Genomic DNA, 20,655 nt, shown 5'->3' with positions numbered 1-20,655 from the left:
TTCATGAGAAATATTGGGTCTGCAGTTTTCTTTTCATATAATACCTTTGTCTGGTTCTGTAATACTGGCCTCATAGAATGAATTAGGAAATATTCTCTCTGTTTCTGTTTTATGGAAGAGATTGTAGAGTGCCACATCCAGCACAACAGGTGAGAAAGACCTAAAACAGGGGTGAGCACATAATGAAAAGACAGACACATATAATTTGGCAAATGAGGAATCAGGGGGCCCTCCTGCTCTCCATGGCAGGAAGACAAAATGGCTCCTTTCAGCCTGCACTTTTATTGGCAGAAGTCACATGAGCTCATTAGGGAATAGCTATACTGGGGAGTTTGATTAGCACAGGCTCTGCTGTTGATCAGGAATATCTTGTTTTGTTTCCATGGAGATGGATGCAGGGTTATGCAGTGAAGTGGAGCAGAGAGCAGGTCCCACCCCAAGAATGTCTGTTCGGCATACTTGGATGATCACAAGGGCACAGTCTGCCACACCCTCGAGTCTGGTCTCTGTTCCACCAGGCTGCAACAGTAGAGCACTGGTATTTCTTCCTTAAATGTTTGAACCCATCTGGGCATGATGTTTTCTATTTGGGGAGGTTATTAATTATTGACTCAGTTTCTTTAATAGATATAAGCCTATCAAGATTGTCTATTTCTCCTTACATGGGCTTTAGTAGACAGTGTCTTTCACCCTTTTCATCTAGCTTATCAGATTCATGGGCATAGATTTGTTAATAACGTTCCTATATTTTCCTTTTGATCTCCATGGCTTCAGTAGTGATAACCTGTATTTTGTTTCTGAAACTTTGTAACATTTTTGTCTCCTTTCTTTTTTTTGTAGTTAACCTGCCTAGACACATTAATTTTACTGATCTTTCAAAGAGCCAGTTATTTATTTGTTGGCTTTTCTCTATTGAAGTCCTATTATGAGTTTGATTGATTTTTACTCTAATTTTTATTTCTTTTCTTCTTACTTTGGTTTGCTATTTTTTCCCCTAAGGTGTAAGTATGTATGGTTGATTCAAGGTATTTCTTCTTTACTAATATATACATTCAGTGCTACTGATTTTACTGCATCCCACAAATTTTGATGTTTTGTTTTCATTTACATTTAGTTCAAAATATTTTAAAATTTCTCTTGAGATGTCTTCTTAGCCATGTGTTACTTGGAAGCGTGCTGTTTAATCTCCAAGTGTTTGTGGATTTTCCACTATTTTTCTCTTGTGGTCTGAGAGCATATATTGTATGATTTCTGTTCTTTGAAATCTCTAAAGATGTGTTTTATGACCCACAATGTGGTCTGTCTTGGTATATGTTCCACCTCAGCTTGAGAATAATCTATCATTTGCTGTTGTTAGATAAAGTAGTCTGTAGATGTCAAATATATCCAGTAGATCAGTAGTGCTCTTGAGTTCACCTGTGTCCTTACCAACTTTATGCCTACTTGATCTGTTTCTGATAGAGGGCTATTGAATTTGCCAACTATAATAGGGGACTCCTCTGTTTCTCCTTGCATTTCCATCAGTTTTTACCTCATGTAGTTTGATGCTCTTTTGTTAGGCATCACTTCAGTCACTCAGTCACGTCAGACTCTTTGCGACCCCATAGACTGTAGCAACCAGGCCTCCCTGTCCATCACCAACTCCTGGAGTTTACTCAAACTCATGCCCATTGAGTCAGTGATGCCATCTAACCATCTCATCCTCTGTCATCCCCTTCTCCTCCCGCCTTCAATCTTTCCCAGCATCAGGGTCTTTTCAAATGAGTCAGTTCTTCGCATCAGGTGGCCAAAGTATTGGAGTTTCAGCTTCAACATCAGTCCTTCAATGAATATTCAGGACTGATTTCCTTTAGAATAGGCTGGTTGGATGTCCTTGCAGTCCAGGGGACTCTCAAGAGTCTTTTCCAACACCACAGTTCAAAAGCATCAATTCTTTGGCACTCAGATTTCTCTATAGTCCAACTCTCACATCCATACAAGGACTACTGGAAAAACAATAGCCTTGACTAGATGGAACTTTGTTGCCAAAGTAATGTCTCTACTTTTTAATATGCTGTCTAGGTTGATCATAACTTTTCTTCCAAGGAGTAAGTGTCTTTTAATTTCATGGCTGCAATCAACATCTGAAGTGATTTTGGAGCCCAAAAAAATAAAGTCTGCCACTGTTTCCACTGTTTCTCCATCTATTTGCCATGAAGTGATGGGACTGGATGCCATGATCTTAGTTTTCTGAATGTTGAGCTTTAAGCCAACATTTTCACTCTCCTCTTTCACTTTCATCAAGAGGCTCTTTAGTTCTTCTTCACTTTCTGCCATAAGGGTGGTGTCATCTGTATATCTGAGGTTATTGATATTTCTCCCAGCAATCTTGATTCCAGCTTGTGCTTCCTCCAGCCCAGCGTTTCTCATGATGTACTCTGCATATAAGTTAAATAAGCAGGGTGACAGTATACAGCCTTGATGTACTCCTTTTCCTATTTCAAACCACTCTGTGTTCCAAGTCCAGTTCTAACTATTGCTTCCTGACCTGCATATAGATTTCTCAAGAGGCAGGTCAGGTGGTCTGATATACCCATATTTTCCAGAATTTTCCACAGCTTATTGTGATCGACATAGTCAAAGGCTTTGGCATAGTCAATAAAGCAGAAATGGATGTTTTTCTGGAACTCTCTTGCTTTTTCAGTGATCCAGTGGATGTTGCCAATTTGATCTCTGGTTCCTATTGCCTTTTCTAAATCCAGCTTGAACATCTGGAATTTCATGCTTCATTTACGTTGAAGCCTGGCTTGGAGAATTTTGAGCATTACTTTACTTGTGTGTGAGATGAGTGCAATTGTGTGGTAGTTTGAGCATTCTTTGGCATTGCCTTTCTTTGGGATTGGAATGAAAACTGACCTTTTCCAGTCCTGTGGAACACTGCTGAGTTTTCCCAATAGACTGGCATATTGAGTGCAGCACTTTCACAGCATCATCTTTTAGGATTTGAAGTAGCTCAACTGGAATTCCATTACCTCCACTAGCTTTGTTTGTAGTGATGCTTCCTAAGGCCCACTTGACTTCACATTCCAGGATGTCTGGCTGTAGGTGAGTGATCATACCATCGTGATTACCTGGGTCGTGAAGATAATTTTTGTATAGTTCTTCTGTGTATTCTTGCCACCTCTTCTTAATATCTTCTGCTTCTATTAGGTCCATACCATTTCTGTCCTTTATTGAGCCCATCTTTGCATGAAATGTTCCCTTGGTATGTCTAATTTTCTTGAAGAGATCTCTAATCTTTCCCATTCTGTTGTTTTCCTCTATTTCTTTGCATCGATTGCTGAGGAAGGCTTTCTTATCTCTCCTTGCTATTCTTTGGAACTGTGCATTCAAATGGGTATATCTTTCCTTTTCTCCTTTGCTTTTTGCTTCTCTTCTTTTCACAGCTATTTGTATGCTATGCTAAGTCACTTCAGTCATGTCCGACTCTTTCCAACCCCATAGACGGCAGCCCACCAGGCTCCCCCATCCCTGGGATTCTCCAGGCAAGAACACTGGAGTGGGTTGCCATTTCCTTCTCCAATGCATGAAAGTGAAAAGTGAAAGTGAAGTCGCTCAATCGTGTCCAACTCTCAGCAACCCCATGGACCACAGCCTAGCAGGCTCCTCTGTCCATGGGATTTTCCAGGCAAGAGTACTGGAGTGGGGTGCCATCACCTTCTCTGAGCTATTTGTAAGGCCTCCTCAGATAGCCTTTTTGCTTTTTTCTATTTCTTTTCTTGGGGATGGTCTTGATCCCTGTCTCCTGTACAATGTCATGAACCTCTGTCCATAGTTCATTAGGCACTCTGTCTATCAGATCTAATCCCTTGAATTTATTTCTCCCTTCCACTGTATAATTGTAAGGGATTTGATTTAGGTCATACCTGAATGGTCTAGTGGTTTTCCCTACTTTCTTCAGTTTAAGTCTGAATTTGGCAGTAAGGAGTTCATGATCTGAGCCACAGTCAGCTCCCGGTCTTGTTTTTGCTGAATGTGTAGAGCTTCTCCATCTTTGGCTGCAAAGAATATAATCAATCTGATTTTGGTATTGACCATCTGGTGATGTCCATGTGTAGAATCTTCTTTTGTGTTGTTGGAAGAGGGTGTTTGCTATGACCAGTGCATTCTCTTGGCAAAACTGTATTAGCCTTTGCCCTGCTTCATTCTGTACCAAGGCCAGATTTGCCTGTTACTCCAGGTATTTCTTGACTTCCTGCTTTTGCATTCCAGTCCCCTATAATGAAAAAGACATCTTTTTTGGGTGTTAGTTCTAGAAAGTCTTGTAGGTCTTCATAGAACCATTCAACGTCAGCTTCTTCAGCATTACTGGCCGGGGCATAGACTTGGATTACCATGATATTGAATGGTTTGCCTTGGAAACAAACAGAGATCATTCTGTCATTTTTGAGATTGCATCCAAGTAATTCATTTCAGGCTCTTTTGTTGACCATGATAGCTACTCCATTTCTTCTAAGGGATTCTTGCCCACAGTAGTAATATAATGGTCATCTGAGTTAAATTCAGTTAAGAATTGTTATGTCTTAGAAAGTTGACCCTTTTTCATTATGTAATATCTCTTTATTTCTGAATATTTTCTTTACTCTGAAGTCTGCTTTGTTTAAAATTGCTAAAGTGACTCTAGCGTTCCTTTGATTAGTATTACTATGGTGTATCTTTCTCCGTCTTTTTACTTATAGTCTCTGTATGTCTTCATATTTAAAGTGGTTGTCTTGTAAACAGCACTTAGTTGTTTTATTTCTTGATCCCTTCTGACAGTCTCTGTTTTTTAATTGATATATTTAAACCTTTGATATTTAAAGTGATTATTGTTATAATTTGACTAATATTTACCTTGTTTGTTACTGTTTTCTATTCATTACTCTTGTTCTTTGTTCATATTTTCATCTTGCAGTCTTTTTGCCTTCTGCTTAATTATTTTTGTATGACAGTATTACTTATCTTCCCTTACTATATCACTAATCCTACTTTTTAATCTTTTTAGTGGTTGCTCACTAAAGAGAGTTTGCAATATATATACATATAAAACCAATCCAGGTCCCCTTTCAAATAACACAGTACCACTTCCCAGGTAGAACAATTACCTTATTACAGAATATTCCCAGCTCTTCCCTCCAATCCCTTATAACATTGCTGTCATTCACTTTACTTATCCATAAGCTATAATCATGGAATACATTATTGTTATTAACAAACTGCTATTAGATCAGTTGAGAATAGAAGAAATAAAAGATTTTATTTTATATCCATTTGTTTCTTCTCTACACTCTTTCTGTATGTAGATCCAGATTTCTTAGTTGTAGTGTTTTCAGTTCAGTTCAGTAGTTTCAGTCGCTCAGTCGTGTCCGACTCTTTGCAACCCCATGAATCGCAGCACGTCAGGCTTTACTTCTTTCTAAATAAAACTTATTTTAACATTTCTTGCAAGGAGGGTCTAGTAGCAACAGAGGCCCTTAATTTTTGGTCTTAGTCTTTATTTCCCTTTGATCTTTGAAGGACAGTTTTGCTGGGCACAGATGGAATTCTAGATTGGTAGTATTTTATTTTAAAACATTAAACATTTCATTCCACTTTTTTCTTTGCTTGAATAGTTTCTAAGGAGGTGGCTAATATGACTCTTATCCTTGCTTCTTTATATGTAAGGTATTTTCTCCCCTGGCATCTTTGAACATTTTTCCTTGACTTTCTGTAGTTTGAATATGAGATGATTAGGTGTAGATTTTGGAGTATTTATCTAGCTTTGTTGGAGAAGGAAATGGCATCCCACTCCAGTATTCTCGCCTGGAGAATCCTATGGACAAAGGAACCCGGCAGGCTACAGTCCATGGGGTCACAACAGTCGGGACACAACTTAGCGACTAAACTACCACCACCATCCAGCTTTGTATTCTGAGCTTTTTCTATCTATGAGTTTGATGCCTTTCATTAATTTGGGGAAATTGTATTGTCATTATTGCTTTAACTATTTCATCTCCTCTTTTTTCTCTTTACCTTCTGATATTTCTATTATGTAGGGCTTCCCTGGTGGCACAGAAGTAGAGTTTCTATTATGGGTCTATTGCTCCTTTTGTAATTGTCCCATAGTTTTTGGATATTCTGTTTTGTTTTTCTTTTTTCTTTTCTTTTTCTTCTAGTTTTGTAAGTTTCTACTGATATGCCTTCAATCTTCTTTGGTGGTTTCTTCAGCCATTTCCAATCATTGATGAGCCCATCAAAGGCATTCTTCATTTCTGTTATGATATTTTGGCTCTCTGCCATTTCCTTTTGATTTTTTTCTTATAGTTTCCATTTCTCTTCTAACATTATCCATCTGTTCTTTCATGTTATCTACTTTTTTCATTAGAGCATGTAGTATATTTTTCATAGTTGATTTATATTCCCAGTCTGATCATTTCAACATCTCTGCCATTTCTGAGTCTGATTCTAATGCTTGCTCTGTCTTTTCAAACTTTTTGTCTTTTAGTATGACTTCTGATTTTTGTTTGAAAGCTATACATGATGTCCTAGGTAAAAGGAACTGAGATAAATAGGCGTTTAAAGTGAGATTTTATTTTTTTGTTTGACTGTGTTACTGTTTACTGTAGCTGTTACAGGGCTTCTCAGGTGGTGCAATGATAAAAAAAAAATCTGCCTGCCAATGCAGAAGACACAAGTTTGATCCCTGGGTCAGAAAGATCCCCTAGAGTAGGAAATGGCAGTACACTGCAGTATTCTCACCTGGAAAATTCTATGAACACTGGCGCCTGGAGAGCTACAGTCTGTGAGGTTGCGAAGAGTTTGACACAAATGAGCACACATGCACATAGCTATTAGAAATAGAAGGCTAAATATTTCTTAGTGTCCTTGTTTTTGTCTGGCCTATTTTCCTTGGATTTCCCTACAGACTTCTTAGATATCATCTGAGATGCACAGTTCTTTTAATTGTATTCCTTGTATTATAATACAGAAACCTTATTGATTTAGTGGTAAGGTGCTGGGGAAGGAGGCTTCCCTGGTGGCTCAGTGGTAAAGAATCCATCTGCCAATGAGGGAGACGCAGGTTCAGTCCCTGGGTTGGGAAGATCCCAAGTACAAGGAAATGGCAACCCACTTCAGTATTTCTGCCTGGGAAACCCCATGGACAGTGGAGCCTGGCAGGCTACAGTCCATGGGGTTTCAAAGAGTAGGACCAACTTAACAACTAAACAAGGTGTTGGGGGACTGGACATGTTCTATTGTATTCTGTCTAGGCTTAATTTTTTATTGAGACTGTGCTCCTCGGCTGTACCCTACAGAAGTGCTTCTCAGATTTTTTGTCGTTTTGTTTTCCCCTTTAGGTGGGACAGGAAAGCTAGAGGATGCTAGAGTTGTGTATTGCCTTCTCCGAGATTGGTTAGGCTCTAGTAATATCCTAGTAGATTAGGCTCTGGTACAGTAGTTTCTCTGAAGAGCAGGCTTTGCTAAGAAGAACAGAATGTTATGGGCATATATAAATGTGACTGACTGTTCTTCCCTTTCTCCTGCTGGAAGGATGAGGGGATTTTTCTGCAATCACTGTGAGAACCTGATAGGTCTCCTGGTAATAAAGTCATAAAAGTGTGGGAGTCTCCACCAAGACTGGACCCCTTTGGAATTTCAAACTCTCAAACTTGTCCCCACTGAGCTTCCAACAATTCATCAATTAAAGTTCAGGCATTGATATCAAACAAACAGCAACAACAAAAATTGCTATCCTAGTCCTAGTTCCCACAGAGTTTTCCTCTTCTGCATTTCTACTCTGGTAAACTGTGCACAAGGTTTCCAGTTTCTCCATATCTTCACCAAATTCACTATTTTCCATTTTATTGATAATAGCCACCATAATGAGTGTGAAGTGATATCTCATTGTGGTTTTGATTTGTATTTCCTTAATGACTAGTAGTGTTGAGCATTTTACATTTGCTTATTGACCATTTGTCTATTAGGTACTTTGCCCATTTTGTAACTAGCTTGTTTAGTTATTTGTTGTTGAGTTGTGGCATATATATTCTTGTTATTAATTCCCTATAGATATGTAATTTGCAGATATTTTCTGCCATCCTTTTGGCCTGTGCTTCAGTGTCATATCTAAGAAATAATTGCAAAATTCAGTGTCGTGAAGATTGTCTCCTGTATTTTCTTCTAAGACTTTTGTGATTGTCATTCCTATGTTTAATTCTTTGATCCATTTTGAGTTAATTTTTGCATATGGCATAAATTTAAAATTCAACTTAATTCATTCACATATGGATATCTAGTTTTTGCAGTATTTAAAAGTCCTTTTCCCCCATTGAACGGTTGTCACTTTTGTCAGAAATCTGTTGACTGTTTATTTGAGGGGTTTATTTCTAGGCTCTCTGTTCTATTCCATTGGTCTATATGTCTATCTTTATGCCAGTACTATATTCTTTTGGTTATTATTGCTTTGTAATAAGTTTTAAAATCAGGAAATGTGAGTCCTTTATATTTGTTTCTCATTTTCAAGATTTTTTGGCTAATAAGAGTCTTCTGGGGTTCCATGTGAATTTTAAGATGAAATTTTCTATTTCTATATAAAAAGTCACTGGGATTCTAATAAGGATTGCATTGGATCTGTGGTCATTTTGGATAATATTGTCTTCTTAACAATATTAAGTCTTCCAATTTATGAACATGGGATTCTTTACATTTATTTAAGTCTTTAGTTTCTTTTAGTATCATTTTATAATTTTATATGTACAAGTCTTTTGCCTCCTTGCTTAAATTAATTATTAAGTATTTTCTTCTTTTGATATTATTAGAAATGTTATGTTTTCTTAATTCCTTTTTTGAATTGTTTACTGCTGTTATATAGAAATGCATTTGAATTTTGCATGTTGATTTCATATTCTGAAATGTTCCTGAATTTGTTAGCTAGCTCTAACAGGGTTTTTTGTGGATTCTTTAAGGTTTTCTACACATAATATAATGTCACCTTCAAAGAGAGATAATTTTATTTCTTCCTCTTTGATTTGGATGCCTTTTATTTCTTTTCTTGCTTAATTTCTCTGTCTAGAATTTCCAGTAATATGTTGAATAAAAGTGGCAATCATTGTCTTCTTTCTGTCTTAGAGGAAAAGCTTTCAATCTTTCACCATTTAGTATGATATTAGTTGTGGATTTTTTCTTAACCTAAAGCCAGGGAGAGTGGGGTCTGCTAATATTCCCCATCTTTCATATCTACCCAGAATATGTCTGCCATAGGATGCTGGGAAGATAGCAACTGCCACTCAGTTGTCAGAGCAACTGTAACAGCTCACCTACAACGTAGATGTGTACCAGAAAGAGGGACTGCATTCTTTGCCAACTATCCTGCCTATTTTTCAGAAGCTGTGGGTAGGGAAATAGGTGCTGCTCTCCTGACATCACCCACTTGATTTAGGCCTTTTATTGCACAGAACTATAGAAAATGGGATCTACCTATTTTCATTGTCTGCCCAAACTAACCAGAAGAACTGTTCTACTCCACGTATCTGGGAGATGTGGAAACTGCCTTACACTGAAGCAGTTCTTCCACAAGGCAGATATGAGTATAGTGTCTAGCTCCAATGCCAAGGCTTCCCACTGTTATTTCCCATAGATTTTGTTGAATAACTACTTCTCAATCTGTTGTAAACCCTTTGATCAATCTCTAGAACATTTGAATGATTGTACTTGGTAATACTGATAAGCTTAATAGTTGTCTCTCCAGGAAAGAGATTTCCCTAAGGTCCTCACATTGACATTCTGGGTGGGCTCTTACTAACCTGATGTTATATTTGACACATAAAAACTTTTAATTTGATTAAGTCAAATTTATCTTTTAAAATAGTGTTGCTTGTGCCTTTTATATCATATCTTAAGAGGGCTTTGCCTAACTCAAGATTTAAAAGATGTACTCCTGTGTTTTCTTCTAGTTGTTTTAATGTTTCTTATGACTTGGTCTTTGATCCATTTTAAGTTAGTTTTGTGCATACACTACTTTAAAAGATAAATTTGACTTAATCAAATTAAAAGTTTTTATGTGTCAAATATAACATCAAGTTAGTAAGAGCCCACCCAGAATGTCAATGTGAGGACTGACTCATGAATATATATATATGGGATATTTTCCATTTATTTACCTCTTTTGAAATTTATTTTAGCAGTGTTTTTTGTTCTTTGGAGTTTTTATTTGGCCACACTGTGCAGCTTACAGGATCTTAATTTCCCAACCAGGGATCCAACCCAGGCTCCCTGGACCACCAGGGAATTCCCTTTAGCAATGTATTTTAGTTTTCACCTTACACATCTTATACTTCTTTTGTTAAATTTATTCCTAAATATTTTATACTTAAATCTGTTGTGAATAGGGATAAATTAGGAGTATGGGATTAACATATAAAAAGAAAAATCTATTGTGAATGGAATTAATCTTTTACTTTCTTTTTCAGATTGTTCACTGATAGTATATAGAAATATAATTGATTTTTATATGTAAGAACCTTGTATTACTTTTTTGTCTAGCATAACAAATTTCCACAAACTTAATGACTTAACACTATTTTATTAATTCACAGTAAGAAGTCTAGGTACAGTGTGGCTTAATTGGGTTCTCTTATTCACAAAGAGTTGGACACAACTGAGTGACTTCACTTTCACATTTTTTTTTTTATTAGAATCTTATAAGGCCAAAATCAGGGTGTTGGCAAAGCTGCATGCCTTTCTGGAGATTCTGGGAAAGAATTTACTCCCAGCCTCTTTCAGATTTCAGAAATCATCTCCTCCTTAGACTTTCTATGTGACCTTTCCATCTTAAAGCCAGCAATGATGGTTCGAGTACTTCTTGTGTTTCAGACCCCTCTGGGTATTCTTCCATCAGCTGGAAAAAATTCTCTGCTTTTATGGGCTCATGGAATTACATTGGGTCTGCCAAAATAATCTAGAATAATCTCCCTATTTTAAAGCCAAATGATTAATAACTTTAATTACAATTGCAGTGTCCCTTTTGCAATGTAGTATAACATTCACAGGTGTAACTCCAGGAAGTAAAGATCATGGGGGCCAGAATTCTTATTTATTAGTTCAAGTAATGTTTTAGATTCCATAGGGTTTTCTCTATACAAGATCATGTCCTCTGCAAATGAAGATGGTTTCATGTTTCCTTTTACAATTTGGATGCCTTTATTATTTTTGTCTAATTGCCCTGGCTATAACATCTATATGCTGTTGAATAAAACTAGCGGGAGGAGACATCCTTGTTTTGTTCCTAATCTTAGGAGGAAAATATTTAGTCTCTCTCCATTTATTGTGATTCCCTGATGGCTCAGATGGTAAAGAATCCACCTGCAATGCAGGAGACCCAAGTTTGGTTAAAAATCAAAAATGCCTAACAGTCTTTTAATGTTTTGGAACATTTTGCGAACTTTTCTTATTCCTTTCAAAATACATGCACTCCAAATGATAAACTCAGCCTCTGTCCTCCTGTTTACTACAGTACTGCTTCTCTTGTTTTTACTTTTTCCTCTAAATACAAATTTTTCAACTGCCTGATTTTGTACTTCTTTTCAGTGTAAATTCTGATATGTGTTGGTTTGTTTTACTCAACTTGTAGACCTTGACTACTATTTGTCAGGTATTATGCTAAGAACTCTGATAGGAAAACATTTGATGAGTAATCAGATTAGCTTGGCATATTATATGTATATTAAAAAACTAACCTTGTGAATAGATATACGAAAGTCTAGATTTAGGTTCATAAATGGACTACTAGCAGTACTGGTAATGTTTTTATATAGTCCATTTAATGGACTCACAACACAGAGTAATTTGTACATATTTTGTTTTGAAAAGAAAAGGCAAGAGGAGAAAATAATGGGATCTTACAAGTATGCAGAAGAATATACACATAGTTTACAAAGCTCTTCATCTTGTAACAAAGTCTTATTCTTTCTCATAGACCAGAAGATCAATTCAGAAGTTGTTAGAATGGGAAAATAACAGATTGTATCACAAGGTAAGAAAGTTTAAGCAAATAAGTATTCCATTCATATTTGCATTAATAAATTGAAAAAATGGAAAGTTTTCAGCCACAAAAGCATGGATTAGAGAATACTCACTTTTTAATATTTATTCTTTACAAAGTGTTTTTAAAAGTATCTTATTCCTGGATTGTTGTTCAGTGGTTTATTCTAATGTGTAGGTAATAATTAATATAAATTGTTGTTAAAATTCTTAACAAACTTTACCTTCTTAGCTTGCTTTGCACTGGAAGTTGACTAAAAGGAAATGTGAAACTAGCAATATGATGGAGTATGTAAGTATGCAGTTATCTTTAATTGCATATTTTTGGATTCCATCCTGAATGTTACATTTTACTGTATTTATCATTTGTCACATCTTCTTTCTACCTTTTTTCTTCTCAGCTTGAACTTTTGTCATTTGGAACATAGAGATTTCCTTCCACATTTTTAGGTTTGTAGCCAACATAAAATATCTTGAAAGCTGACAATTATTTATATCTTAGAGAAACTTTAGCTACTATGCTCAGATGAAAACGTGGTAAAACCTTAATCTTCTAACGCGGGTGCAAACCATAACACATGTTGATGGGCGCAGATGAACAAATATTCCTAAATGTAATCTTGTCAAAACTTACATAAAATAGGAATTGACTTCTGGATTCATATTCCTGGCTTTTTTTTGTTCCCTTAGCTGATATTTATTAATAGCTTTCAGTGAAGAAACTATAGATTCTAATTTTTTTAAACTGAAAGATCTGCGATCTTAGTCACAATGCATAAAGTCACATATAGCCAATGTGATAAATTGAATATCATTAACATTCAAAAGAATATGAAATTTATCCAAACTTTAAGTTGCTGACATGTAATATATATTTAATAATAAACATTCCATTTCTATTTCATAAGTAAGGATTATTATGTATCTTTCTCCACTTTGAATAGTCTTGAGGATAATGTGCAAATGACCACAAATCTAAAATTCTCTGTAGGTAAAACCTTGTATAAATTATTGTAACTTTATGTAACTTTATAAATATATTGTTTTTCTTCCCAAACCTTTTTTAAATTAAAATGTTTTAATCAATCCATTTGAACACTATTTTTTACAAAAAAGCTTCTAAAAGATAGTAATACTCAACCAATATCAGCTGTTTTAATTGAAAAATATATAAATGTAATATAAGTGAAGGTATTTTTTTCTAATCCTAATCCTAATAAATTTTTGTTAGAGATTCTAATAAAATTTGTATCCTTCCCATTTAATCCCTTCCACTTTGCTACAAAAAAAGGGAACCAAGGGAAAATGGAAAAGACATTAAAATATAATAGGGTTTGCTTTTCTGTTAACTAAACGGTTACTGTAAATCAGATAATAAAAACTATGAGCTATAGCAAGTAATTATGTTTTTCAGTTTAATTGCCAATCTAACAATAACTTGTGGTAAGTTCCTTTTGTAACTGTTTTATATATTTCACTTGCTTTATAGTATAAGACCAAAACATAGTCCTGTGAGAAATGATTATAGACTTTTTGGGTTATGTATAAGTTACAGTAAATGAAAATTTTGTCAATATATTCTTGTTTATTTTTATTTTACAGGTAATACTAATAGAATTCTTACCAAAATATCCCATATTCCGACCTGACTGAGGAATTTTATTCAGTCACTTCTGTTTTACCTGTCATTTCCTACCCTTAGTGCCTTGTAGATGATTTTGGAATGAAGATGGTCTCCTTTGCTGTTTTCAATTTATTCTTTATAATCGTAGAATATTCTCCTCACACTTCATTTGTGTTGGTTTAAGAAGAAATTTTGCACATCCTTTTTGTTGTTGTTAAATGAGGCTTGTATTTTGCACTGTCAATTTTTAAATAAATACACACACATATATATGTGTGTGTGTGTGTGTATATGTGTGTATATATATATATATATAGTTGCCACTAAATATAACATCAGTGCAGGTGTTTAAAAAACAAAAACATGTTCTGAGCATGCTGCCTTATAATTTTCATACTTACTGTTTCTAAATATGCATCATTTTTCTAGGCTATTTAATGCTCTGTAATCCCTTACTGAACATACATAAATAAGCTTTTGGTAGCTTTTAGAAACGGTTTTACTCTTACCTGCTTTTAAAGGACATGCGGTTAATAGCACTGGTTTTGTCCTGCACTTTGCTTAATTATCACTTACATTAGTAGATAAAATATTTAAACTCCTAAAGACCTGTAAATATTGTTTCTTTGCATAAAGTAAAAAAATGTGATATGTCATGGTTTACAGAATGTACTGTTATTCTTAATATGTTGCCAACAATTCTGCATAAATTTTAATGTGAATGAAGTTTGCAAGCATCCTTTCGAATGTATAGATTGTTAACATGCTGTGTTATGGCAAAGCCATAATAAGTATGTTAAAAATTTCAGGTGTGGGCAGGATGGCCCTTTGTAATGAGAAGATTAAAATTGAAATCATTGTCTGAGATCTTCTGCATTGCACCTGAAACCAAGAACCTTATTTTTTCCATTTAGTTCAATACATCCCATTTTGTCTTCCACTTACAAAAGAATTCATTTGACGTCTGACACATTTCACAGCCTCACTCTCCTCATTTGTCTCCCTTTATGTATCCTTTTCTTCACTTGGAAATACACAGGATTATGACCTTTTAAGGAGTGTCTCAAGTTTCAGGTGTTTTAGGAAGTATCTAGACCCCACCCACCCCACTCCAGTACTCTTGCCTGGAAAATCCCATGGACGGAGGAGCCTGGTAGGGTGCAGTCCATGAGGTCGCTAAGAGTCAGACACGACTGAGCAACTTCACTTTCACTTTTCACTTTCATGCATCGGAGAAGGAAATGGCAACCCACTCCAGTATTCTTGCCTGGAGAATCCCAGGGATGGGGGAGCCCGGTGGGCTACCGTCTGTGGGGTCACACAGAGTCAGACAGGACTGAAGCGACTTAGCAGCAGCAGCAGCAGACCCCATCCCCAGGAAAGCCACCGCTAACCCCTATCTGGAGTTATGATCCACTTTGAGAAAGAGAGAGCTAATTGAAAAGCTCTACCTAAAGTGGCAGATTCATAATTGATTAAATATTCTTAATCCTCATTTTGGGGATCTTTTGTAAAGGTATGGATACTATTAATGAGGAAAGACAAGAATTTAACTAAAATAGTTTCTAAAGTAGCCACACATGCAGCCTTTTCATTGGTATGTGCATATTTCTCTATTTCTCTTCACATTGGAATAAGAGCAGGCACTCTTAATTCTTCTAGAATTTGAGTTTTTAACATAATGAAAGCTTTACATTGCATTAGTTCAACTGCAAATTTATGCCTGTATGCAGACACTATTTGTAATTCCTAGTGTTAAAAATAAAAGTATCTGAGACTGAATAATATTTTATTTATTATTTTAGTCTATTAGTTAACTTTTTTAGGCAAACATTAATCCCAATGAAGAAGCAATCATTTTTTCATACAAGGTCAAGCCTTTTAAAGCCACTTTTAAAATTTATGCCTAATTTGAAATCCACAGTCCTGGACCAGTAAAAGAAGAGGGGAAAAAAGAGATTTTTGATATGTGAATATAATTGCATGAACAACTTTTCCACCTCTCTCTGTAGAACCCTGTTACCCCCATACCACCCAGAATCTCTAACTTTTAATATATTGTGTGTGCCCGCAAATATCATTTGTCTGTCTGCTGCAAAATTGAAGGTGTATTTTTATAGACAAAGTGGAAACCTCTGAAAATGTATACCAAATGTCTTGTTTTATAGATTAATACGGGGAAAAATTGCATCTGTGGTTTATGTTCCAGCTAATATCATGTTTAGGTTTCAAATTATGACAGTTTAATACCAAAATTGATTTCAGCATAATACAAAATTTCTAATTATCACTGATAGAATAATTACTTTGAGTCAACCCTTATAATCTCATTTTTTTCCTGTAAACTTAGAATTTGGCCATATGATGGTCATAGTAACTTTTTCTGCCATGTATAGATCACACTTGTTTTGCTCAAAGAACAGCAGGAAGTGGTGAATTGTTTCTATAAAACAAATATTGAGACAGGAATAGAGTGCATCTGGAGGTAACAGAGTATATAATTCAAGTTACAGTAGTATTTATCATAAAAAAATTTACCAGCATGTGTAAACTTAATTTTAAAACCTATTCTAGTAACTCTTAAATTTATTATCTTATTATTCATTATGTTGATTGACTTATTTTCTTGAACTACTCAGAAAATACCCAATTTTTTTCTTTCTTCTATGACTACTTTTTCAAGCTCTTTTCCTTTGGAGGGGACTAATTAGCAGTTGAGTATTTTTGAGTCCTTTAAGAGACTTGTTTTCTTTTCAGTGATATTGGCAGCAGTGAATGCTGAAATGACAGAGTACACTGTGGACATTAATTTCTCACTCACTGACTTTTTTCTTATATCCTCAGGATAGAGCACATCAAGTTAATGAAGTATTTTTGTGCCAGTTGTTTTTAGATTAAAGAAACAAATTTGAGTTTTCTTTGTTATATAATATTCATTTGTGAAACCTGCTATGGATGTTTCCAGAGAAAATAACATGTATCTGCTGAACTATATAAATCTTACAAAGTTTTGAGGTTACAAGTTAAAACTGTTCCTTCTCTGACTTTCCATTATGCATCTCTACCCCCATAAATTGTGTATAAAATGAAATAAGCTTTAACATTTTTAAGCTACTCTTTGATTCTTTCTACCCTCTATACTAATCTAGGAAGAAACCATTGTAGTCAAATGTTAGAAGTAGATGGAGAAGTGCCTTGTCGTCTTTGAATAAAGATAACATTTTATGTTGAAGGAAGCAGAACAAATGAATTGGTAAATCATTACATTAAAACCATCCTTTTCAGCTAAGTATAATATAAGAATATTTTACTAGTATATTGTATTTCTTCTATTTCTTTTTTTTTTTTTTATTTTTCTCTAATTTTATTTTATTTTTAAACTTTACATAATTGTATTAGTTTTGCCAAATATCAAAATGAATCCGCCACAGGTATATTTAAAGCCTATTTCCTGGGTTTTCCCCAATCATGAGATATATTAGTGACAAAATATTACAGAAGTATCAGGCACTTATAAAACTAGTATAACTCTAATGCTAGTAAACATGTAATTTAACATGGTCCTGTAATAGCAGTAGTCTTTGAGTGAAGCTCTACTAAAGCCTACTGAAGTATTTAACATACTGTTCATGTTATCATGACCTATAAACACTAATGTCTGATTAGTTAATCAAACTGTTACTATTTAACACTCTACCATTTTAATGAAATTTATTCTTGTTTTATCATAATTTGAGTGAAGTTCTATAACATTTGTAAGTCTTCAAACAAATGGGTTTTTTTATGTAAAATCTCTTTAAAAATCATTACCATTTTAATTTTGTTTATAAATTACCACTCAAAAAATCAGGCCTCACTACTTAAAGCCTCCAAACGGTTTTTTATTAGAATTGACTATATTGACCTGAGAGGATATATAGAAATTTGTATATACCCATTTAATTGGAGCAGTTTCACATAGTGGGAATACTTTTTGCTAATTTGATAATAAGATGCTCAAATTCACTGAAATTAAGTCCTCTTATGCTTATAAAATTCTACTTTAATCCATTGTGTAACAATTGTCAAATCCTTTGGGTTACTTTAAATGATGAACTGTTGGAAAATTTTCCCTAGAAAATGAATAATGAATAGATTTTATTAATAATACCTGTCCATGTAATATGTGGAATATATATATGTATGTGTGTGTATATTATATATACACATCTTCCTATTATTGCCCCCAGTTTCTCTTTTCCTGATTCTGAGCCAGCCTTTTCATTTTTATGATGGCAACCTGAGAATATGTTCCATTTTCTGTGAACTTTGTCAGATTCATACTATATGAGGAAATGATCTAATGTGCTCCAGGCAAGTCACTTACATTACATGTCAGTCTCTTCATCTGTAAAATCATGAGATTTAACCTAGAGCTGGACAGAAAATTAGAGGTCACCTGACATTCTGTGATACTAGGAATCCTTAGAAAGTTTTTACTCTACAAAATCTCAGAAATGATTTTTCTCAAATCTACTACCCTTTGTGGAAATTCTCGCAGTGCCTTGCACACAATAAAAGTTTGATTTGCCAACAGGCACCTAGCTGGTATGTGTTCATATCATACAGACTCAAAGAACCTGATGCCTGTGAGATCTCAGCACCTCCCTGCTGATAAGAATGATTGTAGTTTCTCTAGAAACTGAGGACTGAGGTCTGTGGGCTTTACCTATGTGGAATCTGACTATATATGCCGTTGGTACCTGAGCAAGAATTACGGCTGCAACAGATGTGGAGGTATGGTAAGACCCACCTTGACATTGATGTGAAAAAGAATTTTATATCCCATCCAATATCTGCTTCAGTGTCTTAATTATTTCCATATCCTCAAAAACATCTGTTGGAACAAATTAGTAATATTAGAAAGGAAAGTAGTATAGAAGTCAAACCCAAGTCACTTCTGGTTTAATTCTTAGCTCTGCTGCTTAATTCCTCTATACCTCATGTCCTCATGGTGGAAGTGGGGACAATAATCTGGACCTACCTCACAGGGGAATTGAGGATTTTTTCATATATAAATGTGCTTTTGAAATTGACTGAAGGATATATTGCATATCATAATTTTGTAACTTCTAAATAGAGTCCTTTAAATCTATGTTGTTATGTTTTCTTTCTCAGTCAAACCTTACAGAAAGAGTATTGCAATTAATCTAGTTTTGGTAGTAATTTTGTTACTAATCCCTTATGTGTTAATATGGATAATTGTGTTATAATTGTGTTATATTGTGTTATAATACTTGATTGAGAGAGGAAAAGCACGTGGATATAAACCAATGGTTCTCAACTTGGGGCAGATGAAAATAGCAGTGGGGTCATCCTGAACCTTTTTCAGCATTTTAAAAAGTATACTAGAAATCATGCATTTACCCATAACATTTCTACTGCACAAGCCAACTAAGACAGAATTTTTACACATTTTGCTTATATTTCTTCAATTCTAATACTGGTTATCTATATTGATCAGAAACTGTGAATGGTGGTTAGGCTTTTAATTATTTTTTTAAATGAGAAAGCCTATTGTAATATGCAGTTTAATAAATACTTGAAAATATGGGGAAGGAATAATAAAGGAATCCTCATGGCAGAAATGTTAGGAGCCACTTTCATAAAGGAACCGAAATTATTTGACCTCCACAGGTTGCTTACCTAGTCCCTAAATAATGAAATGCTAAAGTATGTGTGTGTGTTTTAGCTAGACTGGGCTATATAACTTCAGGTTAGAATTTGCCTTCAGTTTTTTTTTTTGTTTCAAGATGATATAATTGAGCTAATTTATCTGGGTATATATGTGTAAATCATTCATATACACACATACAGGATTACAAGTGTGGAAAGTGTTATAATGTTGTCTTCTAGCATTGGAGTAAACACCAATATCTGAGTCTCAAAGTAGTTCTGTGTATAAAGTCAACATGAAGTCAATTATTGCTTTAAGCAATAATTTCTCAAATGTTTCTTTTATTCCTGCTTATTTTGTTTGCTATGATCTTTAATTTTTTAATTTTTCATTTTATAGTAAGCAAATAGTATAAAATTGATTTAATGCCTGGACTTTGAAACCAGTTACCTATGTTTGAAATTATATGATCTACAAGCTAGTTTGCCATCCTTGAACTAACCATGTACAAATGTAAGTCAGCTGCAAAAATAGGAAATCCTGCTAGAAGGTGGGCACTGATCAAAATATTTGTCTGAAAAACCTAGGATTTCTACTTTGGGGCAGAGGATTCCTGTTGAGACAGTTTTACCAGAAAAGGGTAAAAGTGAATATGTCCATTTAAGCCAAGAACTTTCATGCATATTGTATTGTTATATAGCCTGTGGAATGAATCATTTTTTTCTCCCTTGAGTTCCGGAGTGACTCTCCTGGAAAAACTCAACCTATATACCTGTGCCAAAAGGAAGGATACCTACCTCTCTGAAACTTTCACTGCTGCTTCTGTTGTTGTTCAATTGTCAGATATTAAATTTTATTCTCTCAGGATGCAAAATTACAATAAAGTGCAAATCTCTGTTAATGAATTGTGTATTCTTTGGTGCATCTTCCTTCTTCCATCCCTGCTTTCATCATTATAAGGTAACTAAGGATTCCTTTTAAAATGTTTGTCTTGCATATTGCCCCCTCCCACATTTGCTAGTGTTATGTCTAATACTGTAATTCACGCTCTCTGTTGGTTTTGTGGGCCTTTGTTGTGCCCAGGGTTTGGCATTTGACTAAGTAGGAATTTGTTTCTAAACAACTTTGCATTCACCTTGTATGCCTACTTATGAATTATAAAAATAAAGTACAAGTGGATTTCCACCGTACTAAGCATAATGTTTTAATACAAGAAATGTTGAAATGTGAAGCTATTTGGCAAAAGTTTTGACTCTTGTCAGCAGACTATATGACACTAAGTGTTAACTCAAGGTGGTTAACATGCAATAATACTAGATTTTTAAAAACTTATTCCAAA

General features: G+C 34.8%; 1 protein-coding gene across 5 annotated transcripts in view; it reads left to right on the top strand.

Moving 5' to 3' along the window:
* Positions 1–20,217, top strand: part of CHIC1 (cysteine rich hydrophobic domain 1) — a 47,161-nt gene extending 26,944 nt beyond the window's left edge. For 2 of the 5 annotated variants that reach the window (XM_024988241.2, XM_024988242.2), the window contains 2 exons: positions 11,972–12,028; positions 13,639–20,217. In XM_024988241.2, coding sequence (XP_024844009.1) covers positions 11,972–12,028; positions 13,639–13,689 — 108 coding nt within the window. In that variant the 3' untranslated portion in view covers positions 13,690–20,217. Of the gene's footprint in view, positions 1–11,971; positions 12,029–12,268; positions 12,329–12,437; positions 12,487–13,638 lie in introns of all 5 variants that reach the window. The other 3 variants (XM_005227983.5, XM_005227982.5, NM_001206195.1) reach the window with 3 other exon arrangements.
* The last annotated feature ends 438 nt before the right edge of the window (positions 20,218–20,655 follow it).

The sequence above is a fragment of the Bos taurus genome, chromosome X (assembly GCF_002263795.3).
Source record: "Bos taurus isolate L1 Dominette 01449 registration number 42190680 breed Hereford chromosome X, ARS-UCD2.0, whole genome shotgun sequence".
Taxonomy (NCBI): domain Eukaryota; kingdom Metazoa; phylum Chordata; class Mammalia; order Artiodactyla; family Bovidae; genus Bos; species Bos taurus.
This window is presented reverse-complemented; position numbering and strand designations above follow the sequence as displayed.